The sequence below is a fragment of the Mixophyes fleayi genome, chromosome 6, assembly GCF_038048845.1.
Source record: "Mixophyes fleayi isolate aMixFle1 chromosome 6, aMixFle1.hap1, whole genome shotgun sequence".
Classification (NCBI taxonomy): Eukaryota; Metazoa; Chordata; class Amphibia; order Anura; family Limnodynastidae; genus Mixophyes; species Mixophyes fleayi.
In genome coordinates this window covers 70,150,735-70,178,432 of record NC_134407.1, presented here as the reverse complement: position 1 = coordinate 70,178,432, position 27,698 = coordinate 70,150,735, and the positions used below count along the sequence as shown (strand labels likewise).

General features: G+C 42.3%; 1 protein-coding gene across 1 annotated transcript; it reads left to right on the top strand.

The window, feature by feature from the left end:
* Positions 1–3,404: 3,404 nt before the first annotated feature.
* Positions 3,405–16,846, top strand: SLC25A10 (solute carrier family 25 member 10). The gene is made up of 11 exons (XM_075216817.1): positions 3,405–3,565; positions 5,173–5,292; positions 6,653–6,767; positions 13,008–13,056; positions 14,392–14,433; positions 14,659–14,702; positions 14,783–14,853; positions 15,111–15,203; positions 15,547–15,624; positions 15,712–15,768; positions 15,923–16,846. The coding sequence occupies exons 1-11, from the start codon at positions 3,476–3,478 to the stop codon at positions 16,022–16,024; spliced, it is 861 nt and encodes a 286-aa protein (XP_075072918.1). The 5' UTR covers positions 3,405–3,475; the 3' UTR covers positions 16,025–16,846.
* Positions 16,847–27,698: the final 10,852 nt, after the last annotated feature.

Sequence of the window (27,698 nt, the reverse complement as noted above, 5' to 3'; positions counted from 1 at the left end):
GGCTGCCGACAGGCAGGGACAGTGTGCTGCCCGGCTGCTCTGACTGTGTAGTCAGAGCAGCCGGGCAGCACACTGTCCCTGCCTGTCACGGCTGGACAGACCTGCACATACTGTGCAGCCGTTGGCAGCAAGTGTCTGCTAGGGGGAGGCGATTGCCCCAATCGCCCCCCCCCTGGATCCGCCACTGCACCCATGTGATTCCAATAGCATATAATTTCTGTGTACTGCATTGCTAGATTATTGGTTAAAATAACAAACCAATCCCACTAATCCTGCCTTAGACTTAAAAACACACGAGTTGCATGCTTAGTGACCAGGTTTCTTCAAATGCACCTGTCATTTATGACAGGTGCATTGAAAAGTAGCACTAAAGCTCCCAAGTGGTGCTGTTATTTGCTCTGTAAATAACTCTTCAATGTATCTTCCATTTCTTACACTTAATGTTTTATAGGGACAGGTATGTTAATGCACTACAGACACGCATCCTCAGCCTAGTAAGCCTATAAACTAGTGATACTTAGCACTTCCTGGCTTATGCTCGTAGCTTCCATATGTACTGGTATATGACGGGAAGAACACAATCTAGTAGTAGTGGATTGGCATATGCCTCACCAGAAGTTTTCTTGGTAGGCAGGGGGCTTATGGAGGCCACCTATTTTTGTTTTATTTAATTTTTCTAAATATCACCTGGTGGACACAGGCTGATTTTGACTGGACCCTTCCACAAGGAACAGCGACCTTATTCCATGTGCTGAAGATCCGTTACACTCCCCCTAGCTCCCTGCTTACATCTGTTGAGCGCCTTCAGTGAGGAGTTTGTGCCCATGCTGTTACATCCCTGTTAATGTGAGATGGAAGTCCCTCCTTCCCTGTAATCCACCCACTGATTCCCATTTCCTTAAGCACATTGTGCGAAGATCTGCAGTTCTGAGACAACCCTTAGCAAACGGCAGTGGAGAAATCCCATCTTGCTTCACTGGAAATTGACTTTCATAAAATATCTCACTTCTCTTTATTGTACAGTCATGGCCAAAAGTTTTGAGAATGACACAAATATTATATTTCACAAAGTCTGCTGCCTCATTGTTTATTATTGCAATTTGCATATACTCCAGAATATCATGAAAAGTGATCAGATGAATTGCAATTAATTTCAAAGTCCCTGTTTGCCCTGAAAATAAACTTTATCCTAAAAACAACATATCCACTGCATTTCAGTCCTGCCACAAAAGGATCAGCTGATATCTGGTCAGTGATTCTCTCGTTAACAGGTGAGTGTGTTGACGAGGACAAGGCTGGAGATCACTCTGTCATGCGGATTGAGTTAGAATAACAGACTGGAAGCTTTAAAAGGAGGGTGGTGCTTGAAATCGTTGTTCTAACTCTGTTAACCATGGTTATCTGCAAGGAAACATTTACAGTCATCATTGTTTGGCACAAAAAGGGCTTCACAGGCAAGAATATTGCTGCTAGTAAGATTGCACCTAAATCAACTATTTATTGGAACATGAAGAACTTCAAGGAGAGAAGTTCAATAGTTGTGAAGAAGGCTTCAGGGCGCCCAAAAATGTCTTGCAAGTGCCAGGACCGTCTCCTAAAGCTGATTCAGCTGCGGGATTGGGCACCATCAGTGCAGAGCTTGCTCAGAAATGGCAGCAGGCAGGTGTGAGTGCATCTGCATGCATAGTGAGGCGAAGACTTTTGGAGGATGGCTTGGGGTCAAGAAGGCTAGCAAAAAAGCCACTTCTCTCCAGGAAAAACATCAGGGACAGACTGATATTCTGAAAAAGGTATAGGGATTGGACTGCCCAGGACTGTGGTAAAGTCATTTTCTCTGATAAATCCCCATTGAGATTGTTTGGGGCATCTGGAAAAATGCTTGTTCAGAGAAGGAAAGATGAGTGCTACCATCAGTCCTGTGTCATGCCAACAGTAAAGCATCCTGAGACCATTCATATGTGGGGTTGCTTCTCAGCCAAGGGACTGGGCTCACTCACAATTTTACCTAAAAGCACAGCCATGAATAACGAATGATACCAAAACATCCTCCAAGAGCAACTTCTCCCAACCATCCAAGAACAGTTTGGTGATGAACAATGCCTTTTCCAGCATCATGGAGCAAATTACCATAAGGTAAAAGTGATAACTAAGTGGCTCGGGGATCTAAACATTGAAATTTTGGGTCCATGGCCAGGAAACTCTCCAGACCTTAATCCCATTGAGAACTTATGGTCAATCCTCAAGAGGCGGATGGACAAATAAAAACCCACAAATTCTGATAAACTCCAAGCATTGATTAGGCAAGAATGGGCGGCCATCAGTCAGTATGTGGCCCAGAAGTTGATTGACAGCATGCCAGGGCGAATTGCAGAGGTCTTCAAAAAGAAGGGTCAACACTGCAAATATTGACTCTTTGCATAAACTTAATGTAATTGTCAATAAAAGCCTTTTACACTTATGAAATGCTTGTAATTTTACTTCAGTATACCATAGTAACGTCTGACAAAAAGGTCTAAAAACACTAAAGTAGCAAACTTTTTGAAAACCAATACTTGTGTCATTCTCAAAACTTTTGGCCATGACTGTATATCGGTCAATAGAATGAAGCATTGGGCACAAGTAGGTAGATTCAATGAGATGTATGCTTTTATTTTACACTGCTAGGGAAAATGTATTTGAACCCTGTGTGCTTTTGTTTTGGCCCAGCCAATAGTTGATTTGGACCTGCCTACAGGTGGCCACTTTCAGAATTTTTTCCAGAACCACTTTTAACTTCCCAATCCAACCCTGTAATCTAGATATGGCTTTTGGGACTGTATAAAAATAGTTAATTGGAAAGCTCTACCTGCTTTATCACAGTAGAGACAGGTTCTTTTAGAGTACAGTTGAACATATTTTAGGAGTGCCAATCGTTAAGAAACACAAAACTTGATGTGACCTTGGGCTGACCACAACATTAATGATGTTACTGTACAGGACATTTGCTAAACTCTTAATTGCTCATTGGACCTTTCTAGGAGAATCAGATGCAGGTACTCCAGCCCTGGTAGAACTACACGTACCAGCATACACTGGATCAGCACAGGTTCCCTAAGGCCTGGTAAGGACACCTACATATAATTGCTGGTGCAGAGGGTACATGTGCTATGTGCAGTGTCACAGGTGGCACCATGGACAAGTCATCAGCCCTGATAATACACACTGGCAGAGGGTTCTGGGAGCAGACAGGTTCCTAGAGGACGAGATCTGCGAGCCCTGTAACCTCTGACATTTCACCCACTTACACCACGTTTCCCCGGTGGGCCCCACCTCCGCCAGCGCCACTTTAACAAGCTGCGTCTCATGATTTGGCAGCGCAGGGTGGGCGGGCACATTAACTCGCCTCTCGCTGATTCGTCGCGCCTCTCCAGCTGAAGCTCCGCCCCTGGCCCTTGGACTGTCCAGAGCGCCCCGATCCGGGTGAGAAGAGCAAGAGATGGCAGAGCGGCGGGTGTCCCGCTGGTACTTCGGGGGTCTGGCCTCCTGCGGGGCGGCATGCTGCACTCACCCGCTGGACCTGCTGAAGGTAAGTTTCAATGTATGAACTGTCCTTCCATACATGTGTGCAACATGGCTATACTCTTCATGTATGACAGCTACAGGCTGTGCAGTGTGATTATACAGCATGTATGATGGTCCTTCCATACATGTGTGCAGCATGGCTAGACACTCTTCATGTATGACAGCCGCAGGCTGTGTAGTGTGATTATACAGCATGTATGATGGTCCTTCCATACATGTGTGCAGCATGGCTATACTCTTCATGTATGACAGCTGCAGGCTGTGCAGTGTGATTATACAGCATGTATGATGGTCCTTCCATACATGTGTGCAGCATGGCTATACTCTTCATGTATGACAGCTACAGGCTGTGCAGTGTGATTATACAGCATGTATGATGGTCCTTCCATACATGTGTGCAGCATGGCTAGACACTCTTCATGTATGACAGCTACAGGCTGTGTAGTGTGATTATACAGCATGTATGATGGTCCTTCCATACATGTGTGCAGCATGGCTAGACACTCTTCATGTATGACAGCTGCAGGCTGTGCAGTGTGATTATACAGCATGTATGATGGTCCTTCCATACATGTGTGCAGCATGGCTATACTCTTCATGTATGACAGCTACAGGCTGTGCAGTGTGATTATACAGCATGTATGATTGTCCTTCCATACATGTGTGCAGCATAGCTAGACACTCTTCATGTATGACAGCTGCAGGCTGTGTAGTGTGATTATACAGCATGCAACATACAACATATGTGTGAAGGTCCATATATTGTGATCCTGTATGTATGTGGATTTATTATATGTGATACTAGAACTCATGGCATCCTGTGTGTACATATGGTTTAGTATGCTATGTATGGCTCTGTGTACATGATATAGTATGTCTGCTGTCTGGATGAAAGGAGTATAGTTCTGGCTTATATTGTGGCTCATGCGCTGTCCAATTATTGCATGTAATGACTTACGTCTGTGCTAGTAAGTGTATGAATCTGTACATTGTGCATTTACTACATAACGAGTATAATAAAGAATTTTCTCTGTGAAGGCTACTTCACACACATGTTCTCGGATAACGTGCATGAAAATGAATTTGCTTTTAGACATGTTATAGTTTGTTTAATACGATTAGTCCATTGTACATGTAGTGTACCTTAATGGATGATAAATAGGTTGTGGTGCACTCGAAGTGGCATGTTTCAATTGTATAATGCAATGGCAAGAATGGCTCTAAGTTGATTTATTTTTAATGTGCTTTTTATGTGTTTGACAGGAAAGGTGTATAGATCTGAATGAGCAATGAGTGTAATTTGAAGCAGCCCTGTCAGTCTGACAGCACCTGTCATTTTTCTGGCATCCAATGAATGACTTTGAAATTAAGGGCAGCAGTCAGTGTGTGTGTGCTTAAACTGTTGTGTGCGTGTGTATATATATATATATAGTTGTAGAGGTAGAAGTGACACACAGACCTTTGGCAGGGGGCTGTGGCCTGGTGTGCAATAAGCAGAAACTGCTCAGTGCTTGAGACATAATGACCTTTGGGTTATTTCTTCAGCATTACAATGCAATCTCTCCTGGCATTCTGTCTTTGTCACATGACTCCATCTTTCCTATTGTCTAGGTGCATCTGCAGACTCAGCAGGAGGTGAAGATGAGAATGACTGGTATGGCTATTACAGTCATTAAGAATGATGGCTTTTTTGCACTGTATAATGGTCTGAGTGCATCACTGTTCAGACAGGTGAGTTTCATGGGATAAGTTACAATGTGTTGGAGAAATGTGACAACTCCTGCATGCTGCACCTGTTATTACTGCAGCTGGATTTCAATCTTCCTTTCCAGAGCAGAAAATATACAAGCATGCATTGTAGCGCTGTAATTGCTATTAACTAGAAACCAACAATCAATACATTTCTAACTAATTCCTATAAACCAGTTGGAGCTTCAGTCCAAAGTCTAGGAAAATCCATGTTCCAGGTCGGGATATCTCCTATCGGTCAATGTAAACTGGTGCAGGGGGTGGAATTACCCATGGCAAGATGTTTAATATAATTTTCTGAACTGTGGCAGATAATTTTTTTGGGCATAACTACCATTTTTTCTTTGCATTGTTTTTCATAAATGTAACAGAACACGTTCTCATTCCGACACAAACTAAGATTACATCCAAACTAAGGCATTCAACTGGCTGCGTGACCCTTTAAGCTCATAGATTTATAAAACGTACATGACTATGAAGCTTATTCATTCACTAGCAGCCAAGTTCATTTAAATGTTCCTAGTGAATTCAAAGAATATACAAAGCACACTGTGTGTATGTGATGGGTGCACTCAGAAGCCGCAATTCCACATAAGGTTTTTGTTTTAAATGTCAGGTTAAGTAAGGGAAATAGTTTCACAGAACACAGAGCTCAGAGGGGCGTTCCAAAGCCTCTCTGCTCACTACATCATGTGACACTAGTTTTCATGGTAGTCCATGACACTATATAGAATTATAAATCATTTAGAGCAGCATGAAGAATCAAACTAAGGAATACTGGTAAATGCTAACTTTTTCCTTATAGGCTGCTACAGTGTTAGAAAAACACATCTAATTTTTTTTCATGGAATTGCTGCTTTAACACTAATAAATGGTACACTGGTCTTTTTCTTTAATTTTTGCATTTGTAGCTCTGGACTTGAACATCCAACAATCTTTCCAGATCCGTTTACATGACAGTGATATAAAATAAATGTAGTTCTTTAACACAGGCTTTCTTAAACCCAGCCAGTGCCAATATGTAGTAGAAATATACATATAAGTTAGACGTGCTGGAACATGTTCTTATTGCTTTTTTATTAGTTGACGTTCCCAGGAAGGCTGTCTTGTTCTCCCAGAACAGAAGTGTTTATAGTGCCTATTGTTAGCCTCATTATTTGTGTGGAGTGCATAATTGTAAATGCTTAGTACAGCTTCCTATAGCTTCTATATTGTCTTTTAGATTTTATTCCTGGTAACTGTTTCGCTTGCTGGCTTTGTATGACCTACACCACATTTCTGCAGTGGTAGATCCCCATTAAATGTTGTTTCACTGCTTTTCCCTTCCTTCCTGCACCTGTAGATCACATACTCCTTAACCCGCTTTGCAATCTATGAGACCGTTCGCGATCGTCTGGCCCAGGACAACAACGCTCCTCTCCCATTTTACCAGAAGGTGCTCCTTGGAGCATTCGGTGGTAAGATACCACAGTTTAATCTCTTGTGTAAACCGTTGGCACATTGGTTGTCTTTATTGCCTCGGAGGTCTGGGGATTTGGCTCTGTGGGGTTTGTACTCGCACACTCTCTCAATGCCTGCGTAGGTTTTCTCTAGCCGCTCTGGTTTCATGCTATGGGTTAAAACCATACGGGTAAGTTAATTGGCTTTTGACAGATTTTACCCTGGTATGTATGCTTGAAAAAGTTATACAGTGAAACATGCATTGTCATTTCTGCTCCTCAATATTTCTTTATTTTGGGCACTGATGTGTAAATGTGAGATTGCTATTTTAGGGCTTAGAATACACTACTAATAAGCCGGAGTGCATGGTACATTGTGTAATTGTCATAGTACATTGTTTAATTGTCATGATACCTTGTGTAATTGTCTAATGCAGCCCTGTCCAACCTGCGGCCTTCCAAATGTTGTGAAACTACAAGTCCCAGCATGCCCTTCCAGCTATCAACTGGTTGTCTACCGGCAAAGCATGCTGGGGCTTGTAGTTTCACAACACCTGGAGGGCCGCAGGTTGGACAGGCCTGGTCTAATGTGTCTTGTGAATGAAAATATACAACGATGATTGTTAAGGAGGCTATATACCAGCAGGTCTAGAAGTTCTGTCATGTTATCCTATTTATTTATTTAAACCTAAGATCACACACAAGTTCACTATAGGATAATTTAATTCTAAAAGTCTATTATAAATTGAAAATATACTACAGAAAGTTCTTTATACACATTTCTCTAATTTTCTTTTCACCTTACCTGTATTTTCTTTCCCTAGTTATAGTTTGATGTATTTATAGAACTGAAGCCACTGAATGTTGCTAATGTATTCCAATAAAGTGTTTACTAGGGTTTTATTATACCTTGTGTGCACCTGGCATAAAAGTACCTTCCTGTCCCTGTGTGGGGACTGTGTACGATATATGCTTGTGTGTCTGTACTAGTGACATTAATTTGTAAGCTTCTCTTGTAACGAGCACGGATGTGCCTTAATAATGCGCTGCTGAGTATAACTAAAGAATAATTACAAAATTGAACATTGTAACTTTATTCACACAAGGGAAACAGAACATAGCGTTTTCTTCTGTAGGTTGTGTTTATCTCCCTGGTGCCTGCAGGTGTCACTGTAACGTCATATCAGTGTTTGTTTCTACTTTGTACATGTGATTATAGGAAGTGTTAGGATTAATAACTATAATGCATAAGACACAAGGAAAGGATTAGAAACTAATCCATTACCACAGTAACATTATTACAGCAAAATCCCAAACTAAATGAACAGATCATTATGCAGGAGTACATTTAAAAGATGCATACCATCAAGATAGGTTAACATTTACTAATTGTAATTGTCATTAATAATTATATTCTGTGTATGCAAGGTGTTAATGGGCAGATAAATGATCCAAACACAGGTATTCAATCAGAACGAACCAGTATAACACATATGCCAGTCTGGTCATTTGAGTATTGGGTTTAAGCACATGCCCATAAATAAACTAATCACCTGTAAATCTTTTGGGCAAATGACTGTGTTGGCCCCGTATCTGCAGGCAAATTGGGAGAAAAGATTGTCTCACGTGTCTTGCTGTATTTTATGCAAATAGAAAAAAATCATTAGGTATATACAATATATAAACTAGGGGTACAGACTAATATAGACAGCCTGTCAAATCCAGCAGGAAGTTTTAAGGAGTCGGGGAAGATGAGCATCAATTGACCTACCGAGAATTTAGTCCCAAAAGTTAGGTGTCAGTATTGTATTTATTAATTTTAGGATTCTTATTTTGGAAACTCTTGCAAGACTTTCTTCTCAATGAGCCCTCACAAGAGGTTGATCATGGAGTTTTTAATGTAAAATAAACCGTTAACTGAAGCAAAGAGTTATAATTCCAACATAATAAGGGTCAGTCAGTGTCCTGTCGTTGTCAGTGACACTTCATCAAATAAGGTCGTAACGTGTTTAGCGCTATAAATAACATTGAAATGCAGTCGTAACAATCACATTCAAAATGCTTCGACAGAATTATATAAAGATAAAACAATTAATATTTTATAAGACTTTGAATTTTTCCTATTTGCACCATCAACGTAAAAAGAATAGCATTTTTAGTACTAATATACTCTTTAAATTAAATACTAAAGAGACAATGATACCATAGTTCTTGATTTCTGTGAAACTACTGTGTCCACACTACAATTTAACTAAACTGACAAAATAAGCTAACCAGCGCTCCTGCACTTGCAGCTCAATTCCACATATAAAAGTGTCACTCCAATCAAAGCATATACATAGAAAAGTAATGGAGAACAGTTAGCGCTGTTGTATACACAAAAACACAGAAATTATATAATCTTACTACAGTACAATAGTTTATATGTGTAGAAGAATCTTTTGAAATAATCCTGTTTTGTTTCCTTTCAGATGGATGGGAATTCACTTAATTCTTGGATAAATCAGAAATGTCATATAGTGCAGTGCCTGTTGTATAATATGCACCCTCAAAAACTCCGCAGGGAGATCAGCTGTGGTTTGTCATTTGCACAAACGACGGTTACTACATTATCGATCTTCAGAATATAATACGTCATCTCCCCATAAATCCAGGTACACATGGGAAAAGAAGAAAGATCTGGCATAATATCTTCTTTATAATGTGTGTATTTAGGTACACATACAATATATAAAACATAATGGATAAATAAAAAAACAAAAACCTGCCCACAATAGGATAATGCAGTTCTCTTTCTACCAGAATTTACAGTTTTGGATCACATAAGATGGAAAACCAGAGGCTCCGGACTACCAAGTGTTGTTCCTCTCCTGTTTGATGACGCTTATTTTCTGGTGGATTTCTGCATACCCCATTGTCAAACCAACGCGTTTCGACTAGTATATAGTCTTTTAAGGTGAATAGGGAGTGTAGAATATCCCCATATTTTATGCAATCCAAAACTCCATTCTGGTAAGGAGCCCTGGTTTGTGCAAATTACGTACTTTGACGTAGCTGATGTCCGTGGGGGGAGAGCAAGTGCATTAACTTAGGGGGCGTTTTTGGTAGAAGAAACTCACAACTGCTCTGGAATCTTTTTTTGTTTCAAAAGGGGGAAAAAATAAACACAATCACTTGATTAGGTTCCCATTTATCGTTCACAAGTCACACTGAGGGTGCATATTATACGAAATGTACTGCACTATATGACATTTCTGAATTTTCCAAGATATATGTGGATTCCCATCCATCTGAAAGAAAAGTACACAGATGATTATTTCAAGAAATTCTAATACACATACAGACTATTGGACTGTGGTGGGACAATATAATTTGTTTCTATTTGACAGAGCTAATTATTCTACGTAACTTTTTTTTTTATGTGTAAAAAAATCTTCAGCCCACCATATGGGATGAACTTGTTTGTGCTGCGGAGACATTAACCTCCTGCTTGAACAAATGTTGTTGTAGTATTCAAAACTAATGAGACCAATACACTGTTGTAGTCAGCTGAGGTCCAGTAAGAGAGACCACTGAAGACACTGGCAGCAGAGCATTGCTGTACATCATTCCTTTACATCACAACCGTGACCTCATCAGTTCTCCACACTTGTTTCACATCTATCTAGGCTGTATCATCAAGGGTTCTGACCAATGAACAAGCCGGGGGTCAACCAATCATAATCAATCAAACGCCAGTATGGGGGGGAGGAAGTCTTTTTTTTTTTTTTTGTATAAGAACATAGGCATCTTGAACAATTCTTCGATCCAGCAGACTAATGTTGTTTCATTAGTATATGGTCTTTGTTTTGTTTTTAATTTCTATCTGCAGCACAAATCCCCCACTGCATATTTAATATTCATGTTTGAATGTTTTGCATAGAATAAATTATTATATATGCAAGTAGTGTCGTCGTTATATAAATTAGTTTTGTTGATATAATTAAAGGTCTTTATAATGACCACCCTGAAACCTCCAAACGCACAATTGCACTTTTATGTTCCTTTTTTGTGGATGATTCGCAAAATGCCTCTGATGGCTCTAGTTGGTCAACAAAATATCACGTAATCTCACGTCTCTATAATATCTAATACTAATTTCAAGTATTTTTATTACAAATAAAACATATAAAACTTGATGCAACACAGAATCATGCAGGTTGAATTGCACAATGTCGCTAGATATCTCTGGTATACCGAAGGTTTACACATTGAGTTGTAATTGGATAGATTCATTGTCTTGGGTTTGTTTTTTTTTTGTAGAATTACAGAATTAGTGACTGACCGTTAACCTCTATGCCGCTCATTGTTCATTGGTATAACCTACAAACTATTTCTGCCTTTAGCATTTACTCTTATCTAAATGCTAGGATTAATACACTATTAATAATTGTAATGAGTTTTTGTTGAGATAATATGCACAAGATAAATGTAATAAATGAGTAATGTTTAATGAATGCTGTTTTTGCATGGTTTAAAAAACAAATAAACAATGTAAGAGTTTACTGAGCTGGTGTTCTGTGATAGGAGCCAGAATGTCCCAAATGACACACTCTGCCTTTCACATGAATGGTAGCAGGGCAGCATACGTCTTGCAGTTAGCGTGCCAAGAGTCGTCTTGCAATCCAAGCATCACATCTCGCCAGCGCCATGCTATACAGTTCTCACACACTTATACAGAGTCTGTTAATTGTATTAGTATTGAGTTATCTGATGTGTGAAGAAGAGGGAAAGACAGGCGCTTATGATGACGTTCCAGCGATGCTACATGTTTTCATGTTATGGGTGGTGTTCTGGTAATGGATAAGTGTACTTCTACTGCATGCTGTTTGTACTGAAGCAGAGTTGTATATGAAGTGGTTTTGTTATTGGAACAGTAAGGATGCACGAAACCCATATTTTGGGTTTCATCTGGAATCTAGTTTTAGCCTTCTGCCAAATTCATTCCTTAATTCTGATATTAAATAAAGGTTGGCCCTACCTATACGATTAAATATTATACCTCATTTTAGCACATCGGTGTGTGGTATCTGTTCTTTGCACAAAAAAATTGACAGAAATGCTAGATTTTGTTGGCCGAAATTTGAATTGGGTGCCTGTATAATGAGGAGTATACATTTGCTTGTGTTTTTTTTTTTTTTTTTAAATGAAATACATTGCAAACTTAAATTTTGTTTTATTTTATACAGCATGATGAACATGGCTCTTTAGAGTTGTCTGCTTGTTGCATTTGAAGCTTCTATCTGTCTCATTATCCTATCTATATATGAACTGCCTTACATACTGTACGTAGGATGACGCAGGACTTAGTGTCCTAAATCCTCTGCTCCTCTAGCTAGTTATAGAAAGTGTAGATATTTCTCTTGTGTGCATTCCTGGTGTGGGAGATGCTGGATGACAACAGTAGACCGTTACAATGTTACATGGTCTTTCCCTCACCTTTTAAAGAGGCAATCTGTATTTCTAAAATATTGTCGCTCACATTTATGCCTTAAAAGCATTTTATCAGGTTTAAACTCCCTACCTTGGACATTCAGTGTAAGGGTTACAACCTGCTTCTGTTGACTGTAATCTTTCAGTGCCTGTAAATAGTTTGTGGCCTTTTCAGAGAATCTGCTTCCTCTCCAATCTCTGCTTGTTACAGACCTCCCCCCTGGCAGGTCACCATGTACTCAGTGACAACAAGTTTACTTGCAGCAAGAATAGATTGCCTGTCCTGTCAGTTCAAAGTGTATGATGTGTGACACCAAGTGCAGGAATGCCTGTTGGCAGAGCAGACTATGGGGAGCAGGCATATTGGCGTAGTGAGTCTATGGGCCATTTAGTTTAAACTCAATGTCTCCTCTGCACCACAGTGGAGGTGGGTGGCCATAGACAAAGGACTCCTTAAACATAGGATAGGACAAGAGGTTTATCTGCAATACACCCCCCAAATTTATTTATTTTTATTTTCTTGCATATACAGTCTGGAATATGGGAATTAAAGAAGTTGAATTTTATAGAATTAGAATATGGTTGTAGTTGTTATACCTGCATCTGATACATGACTATAGCTGGGTCCTACATTGCAGGCTATTCCTAGGATACCGCCTTTTGGGGCTTGTCAACATTGTTCAGTGTCGCATTTGGCAGCTGTCTTGTCTCAGAATAATTATATGTGGAGAGGGGCTGAAATCTGGTCTGTACTTAGTTATGTTTTGTTTCTGTTTTTGTTTTTAGGTTTTACAGGGGGGTTTGTGGGGACCCCAGCAGACATGGTTAATGTCAGGTGAGTGTCTCCCTCCCTTTATAATTGCCTATATATAAATTATTATTATATAACAAGATGGATGTTTCATGTAGGCTCCTTGAACACATCAGTTTTCCTGCATCATTTGGCAGGAGTCTTGTATCACTACTGACTGTCTGTGGCCTCCCGCATTTCACTATTCTCTTCCCACATCACGACACTGCCCTCCTCACGTACAGCCCTGCACTTCCTTACACAGGGAGTCCTGTCAGCCTCTGCCTGATGATCAGCTCACTCATCTCTAGCAATACTGTACAGCTGAGAAATTCTGATGATCTGATTGGCTACAGGTTGTTCTATGCACGTCCAGTTAAAAACTGGGGAAATAGGGACATGTAGACAATGAAAAATGGATAGGGTCACCCTCTTATCACACACTTTAATACTGCCATAGATCTCCCTACAACCTGAGCTAGTATTGAAACTACTGTGCCACTGTAGGAGCAATTACTAGTTGCCTGTTTAAAGAAGGTCATTTGAATTTCCCTTTTGTTGTAACCCTTAGTTTAGGGCTCCTAGAAAAGTGTCATTTTTTTGGGGGGCAGATGCCAACAAAATGCCCACTACTGAGAATTTGCTAATGAATCCATCTGAGCATTCAAGTGTCCTATATTTGAGGAGTACAGTTGTTCTACAAACAATAAAAAGGTATTTCAAGAGGTTGTAAGTGCTGTGTGTCCAGACTGCTGTTAGCTTGTAGTACCATACATGACCAGAAGAGGGAGTATGATTGTTCCTGGCACAGGTTTCCTAAATGTTTGAATTAAAGGCTAAAAGTTATGAAAAAATGTGTGTTGTGATAACAGGATAGGTAGCGCTAATTAACCACCTGTCCAGTCTTAGGAAGATAAGGTGTGACCACACCTATGTGTGTCCCAGAAGAGAACGTCACGGACCAGGCAAGCACCCTAGGATAGAGCCCAGGCAGATGGCTTAGTACAGACCTGCATGGGAGATTGGAGAGCTGAGGGCCAAGTGAGCACTATGCAGGTCTGGAGAGAGACAGCAGAGTTCTAGTAGAGACCTGGAGCTAAGAGACAAGAGTCCTGTGAGGGCCAGACCTACTAGAGTTCTGAGCAGATTTGCTGCATATGTGTTAGATAGGGCTGAAGAAGAGGCAGTGCCCTGAATAGTCTAGGTGTTTATTATTTTCAATTTGTGGTTTGCTGTCAATGAAAACACTTTTATATTGAAGTTTGCTGCACCACTGACTAATGCTGCTACAAGTTTTAATTCACTAGCCAATTCCAATGTGTGTATTATTTTATTAGTGTGTTGTTCTACCATATATTTCATTTTTTTTTTTTTCCCCAGAATGCAGAATGATATGAAATTGCCAGCACATCTGAGACGCAAGTAAGACCATTGTGAAACTACATTTTGTGGTTACTATCCACAGAACCTGCATGTCTAGACATTGTGTAGGGCCTCTATGTATTCTGGTTGCCTATACACAACAGCTTGGGTCGTGCATTATACACCAATAACCCCATAAAATGACACCTAGAAAGGAGTATGTGTTTTTCTTGGTATACATGCTTAGTATGGCGCCATTATTTCTTCATCTTTCTGTTTCTCCAGCTATGCTCACGCCATAGACGGCATGTACCGAGTCATGCAAGAAGGTAATCATGGTGTGACGGTGGTGGAGACTGAATATTTGCCATGTTGTGAATGTGAAATACTTATTACTATTGTTATTTAGAGGGATTCAGGAAGCTTTTCTCGGGGGCCACCATGGCATCCAGCCGAGGAGCGCTAGTAACTGTGGGACAGGTGAGTCCACCAACACAATTGCGCCTCTCCTTGAGTTGTAATATTATTTTAATGACATCTCTGAGATCTCCTCTCTAAGCTGACTTCCTGTCTGTCCCCTTATTGCTGCAGTAGGTGATGACGAGCACACTACGTGCTATCCAAGTTCTATTTCGCGATTTATTAGCACTCGTTGTGATTGATACTTTGTTCTCGTTTGCATGTCGCTGGCCCATGCCTCAATCTGCTTAACGATTCTTTACCTTCTTGTCCCACAGCTGGCATGTTACGATCAGGCAAAGCAGCTGGTTTTGACCACAGGTTATCTGTCTGATAACATTTTCACACACTTTTTAGCCAGCTCCATTGCGGTAAGTTAATTTTATAATAAAGAAAAATGTAAAATTTAAACAAATATATATACATATATGGGATCAGTCGTCCTGAAAAGATAAAAGGAATCACTAGTTTGGTGAGTATGTCCTACATGCAGAAATGATCACCATGTGTCTCCTCCTACAGCTTATCAAGGGCTGGCATGACTTTGCATGTTTGATAGTATATTTTAACCACAGTTAACCACCTACCTTATCCAAAAATAGATCACATGTCTATATGTATTTTGTATTGTGTTAGAAGAATCTGCTTAAACTGGATGCAATAACATGACTAGAAGCTGTTGATGTAGTATGTTGTAATCATTCTCCCCTGTAGGGTGGTTGTGCTACATTCCTTTGTCAGCCACTGGATGTCCTGAAAACACGACTCATGAATTCCAAGGGGGAGTACAAGGTAAGCATTGGCTCTGTGTACGTGCTGCTTTGTACATCTGCTTTGTCACGTTGTTATAACCTGTACGTCTTACATCCTCTGTGCTAGGGAGTAGCACATTGTGCCATGGAGACAGCAAAACTGGGACCACTGGCATTCTATAAGGTGATTATGGGGTTGGGAAAGCTTTGGAAGGTGTGGTCTAAATTAAGTTGCTTAAACACAGTTCTATGTTTATATATTGGCACCTGTACTATAGTATATTGTGTATAGTGCCTATGTTTTTGTTGCTTTCTAAACTCCTCATATTTTGTCCCAGGGTCTTGTTCCAGCTGGCATCAGACTTGTACCACACACTGTTCTGACCTTTGTGTTTCTGGAGCAATTGAGAAAATATTTTGGAATCCGTGTCCCTGCGTAATATCGGCCATGGGGGGGGTCTGTCTGAACCCACCTTTGCCATCTTGCAAGCGCTACTGAACAGGGAATGAGGACCACCGGTGTCCCCCTTATGATCGCTACACTTTTGGGAAGATGGTATCTGCTTTGGTGAGGTGGAGGAACAGAGGACTATTTGTGTAAAGCGGACTTCTTCAGCCAATTGGACCATAGATTCGTTATCATGTGATCACCTCCACAACTGAATTAAGAACTAAATCTTTGCCCTCCGTTTTTAATCATCATGAGGATACATAATATGTTTAGGATACTGCTACTAAATTACCTTTCAATAGCCCTTCTTTGTCAACCAAAGCAAACGCATGAGCCATTAACCAATACGATTCATTTTACGAACCTTATATTTTGGTTGTGCAAATTTTGCACCTAATTAGCAGTTTGCTTTTGTCAGTGAACTTCAGTTTAGGGTAAACTTGAGTCTGCTTATGGTTTAGTGCAGATGTTGTACCTAAGTGTAAAGCTAGTAAGTGAACCCTATTGTGTATTAATCTGTAGAGAATTATTTGTGATCCTGAGCTGCTGATTAGTTTCACTTCACATATATCTTGTCTATTTTAAACGTGTTAACTGTAATTTTGTATTTTTGTTTTGTAATTAATTAGAATCATGGACATTTTTAAATATGAAACCCTTTTTATTATACTTTGGTAACAATATGATGGAGATCACTTCAAAGTTTTGAACACAAAATACTGTTCTTAAAATCAATTATTTAGAAACTTGAAGTAAAAGTAACTGTTTCACTGTAAAGTAATAAATAAAATTAACTGTTTCATGACCACTAGAGGGGAAACATTAGTCACCAATTCATCTTTATTGTTATAAGTGTAGTTTTTTTTATTGGAAGCGAAAGTGCTGCTATAGCCTTTTTATATGGCATAATTTGCTAAATCTTTTACTAAACACACACTGTTTGTCAAGGCAACGAATATACTTAAGTGTGTTATCTTCCTTGTGCCTGGAAGCTTTAAAAAAAAAATTTCCACTTGTACCTCTTACCCCCCCCCCCCCCTTTTTTTTTTTTTTTTTTTTTAAATGAAAAAGCAGCTGTGAGTGACTGTAAAGCACCCATGGAGGGTGTGTACCATAATAGCAGAGTGCACTGAGGCGATGGTGCATCGAAGTACAGTTTTAGTGTGACTAGAATAACCAGTTTATGGGTGGGTACATTTAATATTATTTCTTCTGATCATATCTAATATACTACATCAGGATTAGGCAATCAACTGTGAAACAAGCCCTCCACTGAAAATTGGGTGTGGGAGAGATATGGCCCTTCATTTATCCAAATTTGAATCTTATAGTCGTCGGTACACAACTTAGGCCCCCCCCCTCCCTTTTATATTTTACCATTTTCATACCACCGGAATGGTCATAGTCATCACAGGCAGCTCTGATCCAATAAAGACTTCACATTAGGACACATTTCTCCTGATTATATACCAAGCACATGAAAAATAATTGTATTCACTCTAACCTAGCTGCTCCCAAGACCGCTGCTTCATGTGCCTATTACTCAGTAGAGATGTGAGCTGTTCAAGTAGGTTTTCCGTTTTATTAGGTCGAAACAGAGTTTGGGACTTGTTTGTTAATCGTTCCTTTCTCCATTAATGGTTACTCCTGTTACCTTGTGCAGACTTCTCATCTTTGATATCTGCTCCTTGTTTTGGGCATCCACAAACAAGGGGTACCATGTCTCCACCAGCAGATGTCCTCCCCCAGCAGCGACCATTATGATTGGAATCTTTTTATTACTCATACTTATCTCGTTATTGGTATTGTATGCACTGGGTAGTGTTTATACCTGGATATGATACTTGATGATATCTTATTATATATACCTAAGAACATGTACATGGAATCTATCTGTTGAGGTCTGTACTGATGAAATGCGTAGGGTCAAGAGTGCTGTTATTCTGGGTATTTGCTTCACTGTGGTTGTAGTCTAGCCTGCTACCTCCTATTATTTCTAAAGGATCCGGACTTCTAGTGGCAGCCTAAAGCCTTATCCATGGATCATACGAGTGGACTACTTCTACTGCCATTGGCAGATAGGCTGCTTTTAAGACCTTTCTATGTACATGCTCTTTACTCTTCTAATAAAACCACCTTAATATACTACGCCAGGCTTGGCTAACCTGTGGCACTCCAGGTGTTGTGGAACTACAAGCCCCATCTTATTGCTGGAAGGGCACGCTGGCACTTGTAGTTTTACAACACCTGGCGTGCCACAGGTTAGCCAAGCCTGTACTACACCATTAAAGCTTACCCTATAAACTTTTTACCTCTGAGTTTAGTGCACTTTTACCTTTTGATGTATCGCTGATGAAGAAATAATTGCATTATGATTGTATTGTTGAGACAGAAATGCTCGTTATTTGGACACTCTACAATAAGACAAATGTAACTCTTATGGTTTCATAAAAAGTAAGTAGAATTTCTCTCCACCCCCATTAGGAACAGGACCCTACCTTGTCTGACTGAAATCATTGTCTTCTCACTTCTAACCTCCCGCTGCTCTTCTTTAACAGTCCTATTTTTAATTCTCTATCTCACTTTTCTCTCTAACCTTATCATGCTTTGTTCCTCCTCTTCCTTCTGTCCTCTGCCTCCTTCCTTTTGCTTCCCTTGTCCAAGTTTCCTACGTTCTCTCCCTTCCCTTCGTCCACGCTCTGACTCGCTGCTCTCATCTTTCCCTCTCCTCCTATCCCCCTTCATCTTTTCTCCCTGTAATCCCCCTTCCTGCTCTTCTTTGCTTCCTTTTATTTTTATTCCTGCTCCCCCCCTTGCTATATTTTTTCTACACTTCCTTCAGTGGTGACATCATTGGCTTCTTTGGTCTCCAATACCACCTGTATGCTGATGACACCTAGCCATCTCCCATTCCTTTGTGTCTCATTTCATCTTTGATGTGCCAGTGCTTTATTAATCGTAATATTTTGAAGACTGAAATCATTATCTTCCCTCACCCCTCCCCTTCCTCCCAGGCCCCTCTTCTCTTCTGTATCCCTCAAGGCCGCTGCCTGGGCGTCATTGTTGACTCCTCCCTCTCCTTCAAACCTCTCATTCAGTCCTTCTTCAAAACCTCTTCTGGAACACTATTATAGCTGGACGTGTCTCTCACAAGCTCTGCCCTGGATCTGGCTGAAAACCAGGCTCACCCCTCTCCCCCTCCTGTTCCTGGGCATAGCTTGGGGAACTCACAAGAGTCCCCTGAGTGATTCCAGGACTAGTGTAGAACGCAGAGTTCCAGAGCCTGTGGACTACCTTCGCTCCCACTGGCCAATTCCTGGTGTCGGGCATACCTCTAACACCTCTTTCCGGAGGGGGCTACAACACTGCCCTTCCCCTCACCTGGGCGGAATATTTGGTGCACAACAGCATGCCATCCTCGAGCAATTCAAACGACCCAGAAAACAACTAGCTGAGCAGTCCTTCCGGTTGGGCCTACCTGCCACACTGCTATCGCCGATGAACATTGAACTATCCCTTTAGATCATCTATCATCTCTGCTCCTGCCCGCTGACGGAGGGTAACATCCCTGAAGTAGCTCTGGCAGTGTGTGCTAGTCCAGTGGTGGGTTGGTTGAGGGCTTTTTACTTTATACTCTGCTGAATCCTGTCTGGAAGGAGAGTGCACAGACCCCTAATACTTCCACGGACCCAAGACTTATCCCTGACCACCGCTAACGTTGCATGTGACATCCCCCTACTATCCAAACCGCTATCTGCACCTGCTTCTTTGTCAGTTGACTCTGTGACCCAGCCCATCCCTTCAGATGTTAGACACTCTAGTGCCTCTGTGGACTGGCAGTCTGGATGTATGTTAGCTCTCCCATGGCCTGAATTTACACAGGTGTTTGTATCACATCCCGCATTGGAGGTAGCTACCCGCATGGGGCTCTGGTGAGGTGCCTGGTACCCTATCTGTTCTATGCAGGGGTCGCTGCAGTTGGGCAGACGTCAAGGCCACATCCACGCCTGCCCCATATGGAATCTCCAGACAGTCTGCCCGTCTCTGGCAGCATGTTCCGGCTACCCAACAATGTTTTGGTAAATGTTTTTCCTGAGCCCTCTCCTGACCTCATCTCCCTCCAAGTCATAACACCTTCTATAACTGCTAAACATGGGACATTCCTGCTGAAAATTGAGCAATCCCTCCATCATTGTGCTTTCCCATAACCTTTAAATTCCTGTTGTTCTGGGGTATATGCACCCCAAAAAAAGTGAAATCTACTACGTTGGCTCTCCCGGTGATTTTCTTTGGAACAGGCTCTGTCTCATTGGCCTCTACCCAGGCCCACTCTCACACGACAGCTAAACCTGCGAGTCATTCTTCTCAGCTGTCACCATCCAGGTCACAGCAGGACCCAAAATGGTCCAAGAGGTCCCCCAGCCAGTGGCAATTGATGGTCGTGTCACCCTAAGATCTATTCAATCTCTATTGACATATCTCAAGTCTGATATAACTTCTGAATTCCGAACAACCATTAAGGAAATTAAAATTGACTTGGCTAAACTTGGTCCCGGATTACCTCCAAACCAAGATAGATAAGCTGGTCTCTTCCCACAACCTTTTGCATGACAAATTTTCTGCTATCCAGGACAAAATCACTGACCTTGAAGTCCGATCCTGGTGCAATAACTTAAAAAATTTGAGGTATGCCATCTCCAATGCTGATCTCTACACATATGCCACGGACTTGTTTCGCCAATTACTCCATGCTGCTGTAGCCTCTGATCTTATAGACAGAATCCACCAGCTTCCTAAATCCAAGCAAGCACCCGACTCAGCCCCTAAAGATACCCTACTTTGAGTTCACTTTTTCTGCATCGAGGAACAGATCTTACGGGTATCGTCGCCCTCTTTTTCCAGCCTTGAGGTCCTAGGCAAGCTGCTACTGTTCCCAGACATCTCAGCTACTACTCTTGCAAAACGCTGACTTTTCTATCAAGTTACTTCTGCTTTATGGTCATCAAACATTCGTTATCAATGGGGATTTCCAATCAAACTTCTTATCCACAGGTATGGATCCTACACAGCGATCACTTGCCCAGAAAAAGGCCTGGCCGTCTTGAAAGATTGAAATCTCTCAGTGGAAGTGCCACACGCTACCTCTTTGCCCACATCCTGACTCAGTTCCCTTCCTCCCGGTTTAAAAGGTTAACGTGGCTTTTTTTGCAGCCCATTGTAGGGACCATTTATTGGAGGGCAGAAAGTTGATACAAGAAAAGGAGTTATGCAAAGAAGTGAAAATGTAAAGTTACCTTCCCCTGGGTGTTTAGATCTGCCCTCCAATAAATAGTCCCTACAATGGGCCGCAGCATAGCTATCCTGACTATTGCATGGTTTGACCATGCGCCCCTGTCCTGGCACATGGAAAGTATTTCTAGGGACCGTGTCCCTCGACTGGTGGTTTGCTATGTTTAATTAGATGATATTGTGCTGCAAGTTATGTAAGAGTCATTAGATACCTATCTGCAAATTAAATACTCATGGTAAACCTTGATATATACTCACCTGTGTGCCTTAATGGCTGTAACGAGAGGAGCGGCCATACAGGCATCGGCTAGAATAAGATTAACGCAAATTGAGGTGCAAGACTCATGCAAATCCCAGATCACATCTCTGGAGTCCTAGCACAACCTTAACTTCTCAAATTCCAATATTAAAGCGGCCCTAATGGACCAAAGCTAAATAATAACTCGCTTCTACAGATTAATAATGCTATTGCCAGACTGAACCAGAAATTTTACACCCTTGGTAGTAGAGCAAGTAAACTATTAGTCCATAAACTGAGGGAGAAATATGCAAGCAACCACATTAAAGCTTTGACCACCCCTTGAGGTGTATGCTTTTCTAATCCTCTAGACATAGCTAACCTATTTGCCTTATATTATGAACGACTGTATAATCTCCTATCGGATGGGTCACTGTTTCATCCCACGGCTGCCTTGATTTCGAGTTTTCTGAACTCCCTCTGCCCTGTTGTGACTGCTGAATTGTATTTGCCCTGGACGGATGAGGAGATCCAAAGTGCTGTTAAAGCATGACAAGGCCCCAGGCCCAGGTGGCCTTATCAATGGATTCTACCTCATTTTTCAAGCTGAACTAACCCTGGTCCTCATGTAACAATGCAACTTGAGATTCATACTTTCCAAACGAGATGTTCGAAGCCCAAATCATTACCATTCCCAAACCTGTTAAGGGTGGGTCACACTGTCACAATTATCACCCTGTTGCACTTTTAAATTCTGATTTGAAAATATTTGCTGAACTAATAGCTAACAGACTGAACCCTATCTTGCCACAATTGATCAATCAGGACCAGATGGGGTTCATGCTAGGTAGGCAAGCGCCTGACAATTTGAGGCTTGCGCTTAATATGCTGGCAAATCACGCTGTCGGGCGCAACTTCTACTGTAGCTCTCGTTAGATCCCGAAAAGATGTTCAACAGGATCCATTGGCATTACTTGACTGCCATCCTTGCCTTGTTTGGGTTTTGTGGGCTCTTCCTCCAGGTAGTCCTTACCCTCTATAGTTGCCCTTCGGCACGGGTGCTTAGCAATGAGTTCTTCTCTAACCCTTTTCCAACTACAAATTGGAAGAGACAGCAGTGTCCACTCTCTCTCTTAATATTTGCTCTGGCAATGGAGACCTTGACTGAAAAAAATCAGAATGACTGAACGTATTAAGGGTACACGTATTGTTAGCCTGCATCATAAAGTCTATCTCTTTGTGAATGCTGTCCTTTTATTTCTGACTGACCCAAGGACCTCAATGCCTGCTCTACAAGAGGTTCTTCGAGCATACTTGGAAGCCTCTTATTATAAGCTAAATTCCACTAAATCTGAAACTTCTGGTTCCCTTAGGATCTACTTATCTCTCTCCAATCAGATTATAAATTCCATTGGTATTCTTCCTTCCTAAAATACTTGGGGTTCTCCATCCCACGACACCCCTTAAAATGGCATAGAGTGTAACTTATTTTGCATCACTTTGCTACCTTAACTAAGTCTTGAGCAGAATTTGAGGTCTCATGGTTGGGCAGAATAGCAGCATTCAAGATGATGATTCTACCGAAGATCTTGTATTTGTTTTGATCTATTCATGGTATAATACTCCAGCATCTGATTAACAAGTTTTACACAATAGCTTTTAAGTTTGTGCGGAGAGGTATGCGCCCCCGTTTGGCTCGGGACCGTTTGTTTCATCCTAAATTAGAAACCTACCAACAAGCTTCCTTGCTGAACCAACTGGCCCCTCATCCCCACAAGCTTTGGGTCTCCATTGAAGTGCATAATATTTCTCCATTTCCATTAAATGAAATTCTATGGCTAAATAAATCTAGTAGACCTCTGTCAGCCACCACACTGCGCTGCATTAGAGACTCTCTTACTGTTTGGGATAGAATGATGGTTTCTATCCAGGATTTCTCTCTCCCCTCCTCCTATCTTTCCCTCTCAGCATCAATCCCAAGTCTGTGACTGGATCTCTGGCTTTCCCAAGGGGCTGCCAATATACAAGACTTTTTGAACACAGGATATTGGCACCGTTTTCACGACTCCAAGAACGTTATCAAATTCCTACCCATGACTTTTATAAATACCTACAGATTCTCCACTGAATCCAGTTGCAGAGATCTCACCCACTTCCCCTGAAGTCCCCCACCCGTGGGATTGTTGATCTCCTCCTCTTCCCACTCAGGAGATATATCCACATGGTACAGGTTCCTCTTAAATGTAGCAGGCCTCAGAAAATTGCTGACTTAATCTCAATGGGAACAAGATCTCCAAATTCCTATCTCAAATGGGAACTGGGATAAAATATTCAAAAATGTCTATAAGATACTGATTAAGATTTTTCACAAATTGTTTTTTTATGGCAGATAAATTACATAAGATATGGCTTACGGTCTCTAGGCTCTGCTGGAGAGACTGTGGCGAGACCGGCTCCCTCTATCATGTCTCTTGATCCTGCCCACAAATTGGCGTTCTGTGGGAGCAAATGTTTGACTTGATTGGTCAGATGACCTCCACGAGCCTCATGCCCCAACCTGCTCTGGCTCTTCTCCACCTCTACCCTTCAGATCTCAAAGCCTACCATAGATATGTTACTGGACATATTCTAATAGCCACAAGAGCTGCTATAGCTCAAATATGGAAGTCCCGGTACCTCCATCTCTCTCTAAAATAATTGTAAAAATCCAGCACAGCTATGTTATGGAAACCATCAGGTTTAAGTATTTCACCTCGGTTAATTAATTAATTATTAATTATTAATTGATTAAGTGGAACTCTTGGTACGAATTTTATGCTGACCTCGGTTTCCCCTTCCAGCTCAGGCTAGAGACCATAACACTGAATGTATGTACTTTAAGTTTTGTCTGTCTAAACCGTTATCAATGAAGTTATTTCTGAAGTGTCTCCCACCTCCCTCCTCCCCACCTTCTATCTTTCCCTTGTAGAACTTTGCCCCTGTTCTTTTATGTTTTCAATTTTTTATTACCTTTCTTTTAATCTCTAGCACATGTCACCAATATCATTGCCTGTTATTTATGCTGTATGTAAAATCTTAAAATCTTTTTGAGTTAAAAAAACCTGCCTCTTCCAACTCTGGAATATATCCAAGATCCGTGCCTCTCTCATCGTGGAAGCTATCAAAACTCTTACTCACTCCCTTATAATCTTTGAATACTGTAACCTCCTCTCTGGCCTAGCCAAGTCCTGCCTCAATGCTGCTGCCTGCCTTATGTTTCTCTCCCGTTGCTCTATCTCTGCTGTCCCTCTGTAACGGGCACAGTCCCCTACCCTAGACCCCAGTTACTCATCCGATCCCGAGGAAACACTATGGAACACCACCCCACTCTCTGCGATCCCTTGATCCGGGGTTCGCTTTGATCCTCCTTCCCTTGCACGCCTACCGGTACGACACCTGCAGAGGAAACAAAGCGTGAAGATTTGCTATCCTCCGAAGGAGGGGCAATGTCCGAGGTGACGACTTCAAGACAGAGACACACACTCAACCCCGGTTGCCGACACCTCGGTTTACTCTGGGCTGCTACTCCGGCGACGCAAATACGAGGGCCTAGGAACAATCCCGCCCAGATACTCCACCCACCAATAGGTGGGAGTCTGTTCGGAAAAAGGGGAACTTAGGGCTTTGCTCACCCAATGACTCTCAACTGTGACTCCTGCTTCCTTGCCTCCTTCCGTCACCTGCAATGGCAACACACAGCCTCCCACCAACCCTAACAGTGAGACTATGATGAGCCACGTGTATGCTGATACACCAGGAGACCTGACCCCATGCCAACTCAGGACCAGTGTGAGACTCTGCTTAGGGGATATACACTAAACCCCAAATCTTGAGGACTTACCAAGGAGTATGTCTCCTCTCTAGGGGAACATACACAGTACCAAGGAACAGCGTGCCACCTGGTCAGACGCCTCCACCTGGAAGCGTCAGCTGCTGGAACTCAGACTGGACCTGCCCAACCCGGTGGTAACACCGCCTAAACTGGAACCGTCAGGCAGGCCTGCCGAAACTCAGTGTCAGGTACCCAAGTGGAACCGAAGTTTGGGCCTGTTGGAAACTCACTAGGGACGTGCTGCGCGGGCAGTGGGGAACCCAATCACGGCCTCAACTACTCTGCGTGAACCCGGGGACTTACGGGCTGCACAAACTACTGAGAATCCTACACGTACCCGTAGCTGGGGCAGTTAACTAGCTACTCCCAAGAAGGGGACCCCAAACACCAGGGAGGGGACAGGAAATAAAAGCCTACCTTTAATAGGGGCCTGACGTCTGGCACCACGAAGAAAATTATACAGCAGAGCCACACACAATAACAGAAGCCTTCTACTTGAAGGTAGACAATCCTATTGTCAGAACTATACTACAGGGGCCTCATGCCCTGCTACACTCAAGAATCTTGCGCCCTGCTACAACCATCTATTGGGCCTTGTGACCAAGCGCTACCACTGGGGTCTTGTGCCCCCCTCTCTCTACCTATGGGGCTTCGTGTTCCCCCTCTCTCTAACTATGGAGCCTTGTGCCCGAGAGAACCCTTCCTAGGTCCTAACTGCGCCCGGGCCTTGTGCCTGAATTTGCCCACGGGTCTTTTGCCCGAAACGACAACAGTAGTGCCGCAGGCCTAATGCCTGATGAAAGGAAGAGAACCCACCAGTCCTACTAAAGGGATATGTGTAGAGGTGCGGGCACGGGAGAGGGGTTGCCCAATAGGGCCTTACCTTCCACTGGCGTCTTCAGGGGTCTTCTCAAGGGGTCCCACAGCCGCCGCCTTTGTCAATGCTCTGCCGCCATCTTCTTTGTTTGATCCCGTCGGGTCTTCAGGCGGCAGAGTGGCTCTGAGCTCTAACCAGTGCTCTCTGCCTCCATTGGCTTGCCGCCGGCTTTTTTCTTCTTCTTGTTCCTCGCAGGTCCTGTTGCGCACAACGTCTTCTTCTCTGTCTTCTCCGCCAGTCTCAAGACGTCTGCACTCTTCTCTCACCGCCGCCTGAACAAAATGGCGCCGGCGCCTTAAATAGACGTCGGCACGCCGAGTCACACGCCGTGTGCCTGTGTGACTCTGCTCACTGCGGCGCCAAAATTCAGATGACCGAGCTTGGAACCCTGATTGGTTCCCTGTCCCGGTCACTTGCATGGGGGCCGCCATATTGGGTATGGGAGTGGCGAGGGATCCCCTGGAGTTCCTCACACCTCTCTGACAGTCTCTGCACTGTCTCCCGATGGCCTACAGAATTCAATTCAAACTCCTACCTACCAATCCTACCCCTTCAAATCTCAAACCTCATCTCTACCCATACTCTTTCCCGCCCCCTCCGCTCGCTCTGCAAAAGACTGTCGCCTCAATGCCACCCTGCTTACCTCTTCCCACCCCTATTTCCAGGACTTTACCCAGGCTGCATCTGCCTTGCCCTATTAGATTAGTCTCTTCTCTACAATGCTTTGAGCGTGCTCTTAGAACTAATTTCTTTATTTAGCCCTCTTCCTAACTCCTGTGCCTCTGCTATCACCTCCACCAACGCCCTTCCACCCCCCCAGGCTGTATGCTTTCATGAGCTGGGTCCTCTTTCCTCATATGCTCCTACTATTGCTTCACTCTGTACCTCTACGCCAGCTTCCCTAGCACTGTTCTCTTGAGACCCAGCCAACATCACGTTGCACATTACCTTCACTCTTACTCACTGTCTCGTGAATAATCTGATCTGCATTACCATGTTATCTGTGTAATCTGTTAACTAGTAGATGTCTGGTCTTTGTATGATTATGTTTAGTCTAATAATGTACTATGAGATACACTATGGTTTGATGCTGTCTGTATTGTATACTACTGTAAATGTCATATGTGGTGCTGCAGACCATTTATTGTGTCTAATAAATAAAAGATGATAATAATGATAAACATTCTCTGTGAAGCGCTAAATAAAGGTCTAGTTTGAGGCATTGACATGATGGGAAATATACCCAGTGGGGCAATAGTCATTTCTATGCATAGTTCGTAAGGAAATTATTAATATTAATATATATATATATATATATATATATATATATATAAAGATAGGGGTTTTGGTGAGCGCTCCCTGGTAATGTAAGAGAACAGAAGGCTGCT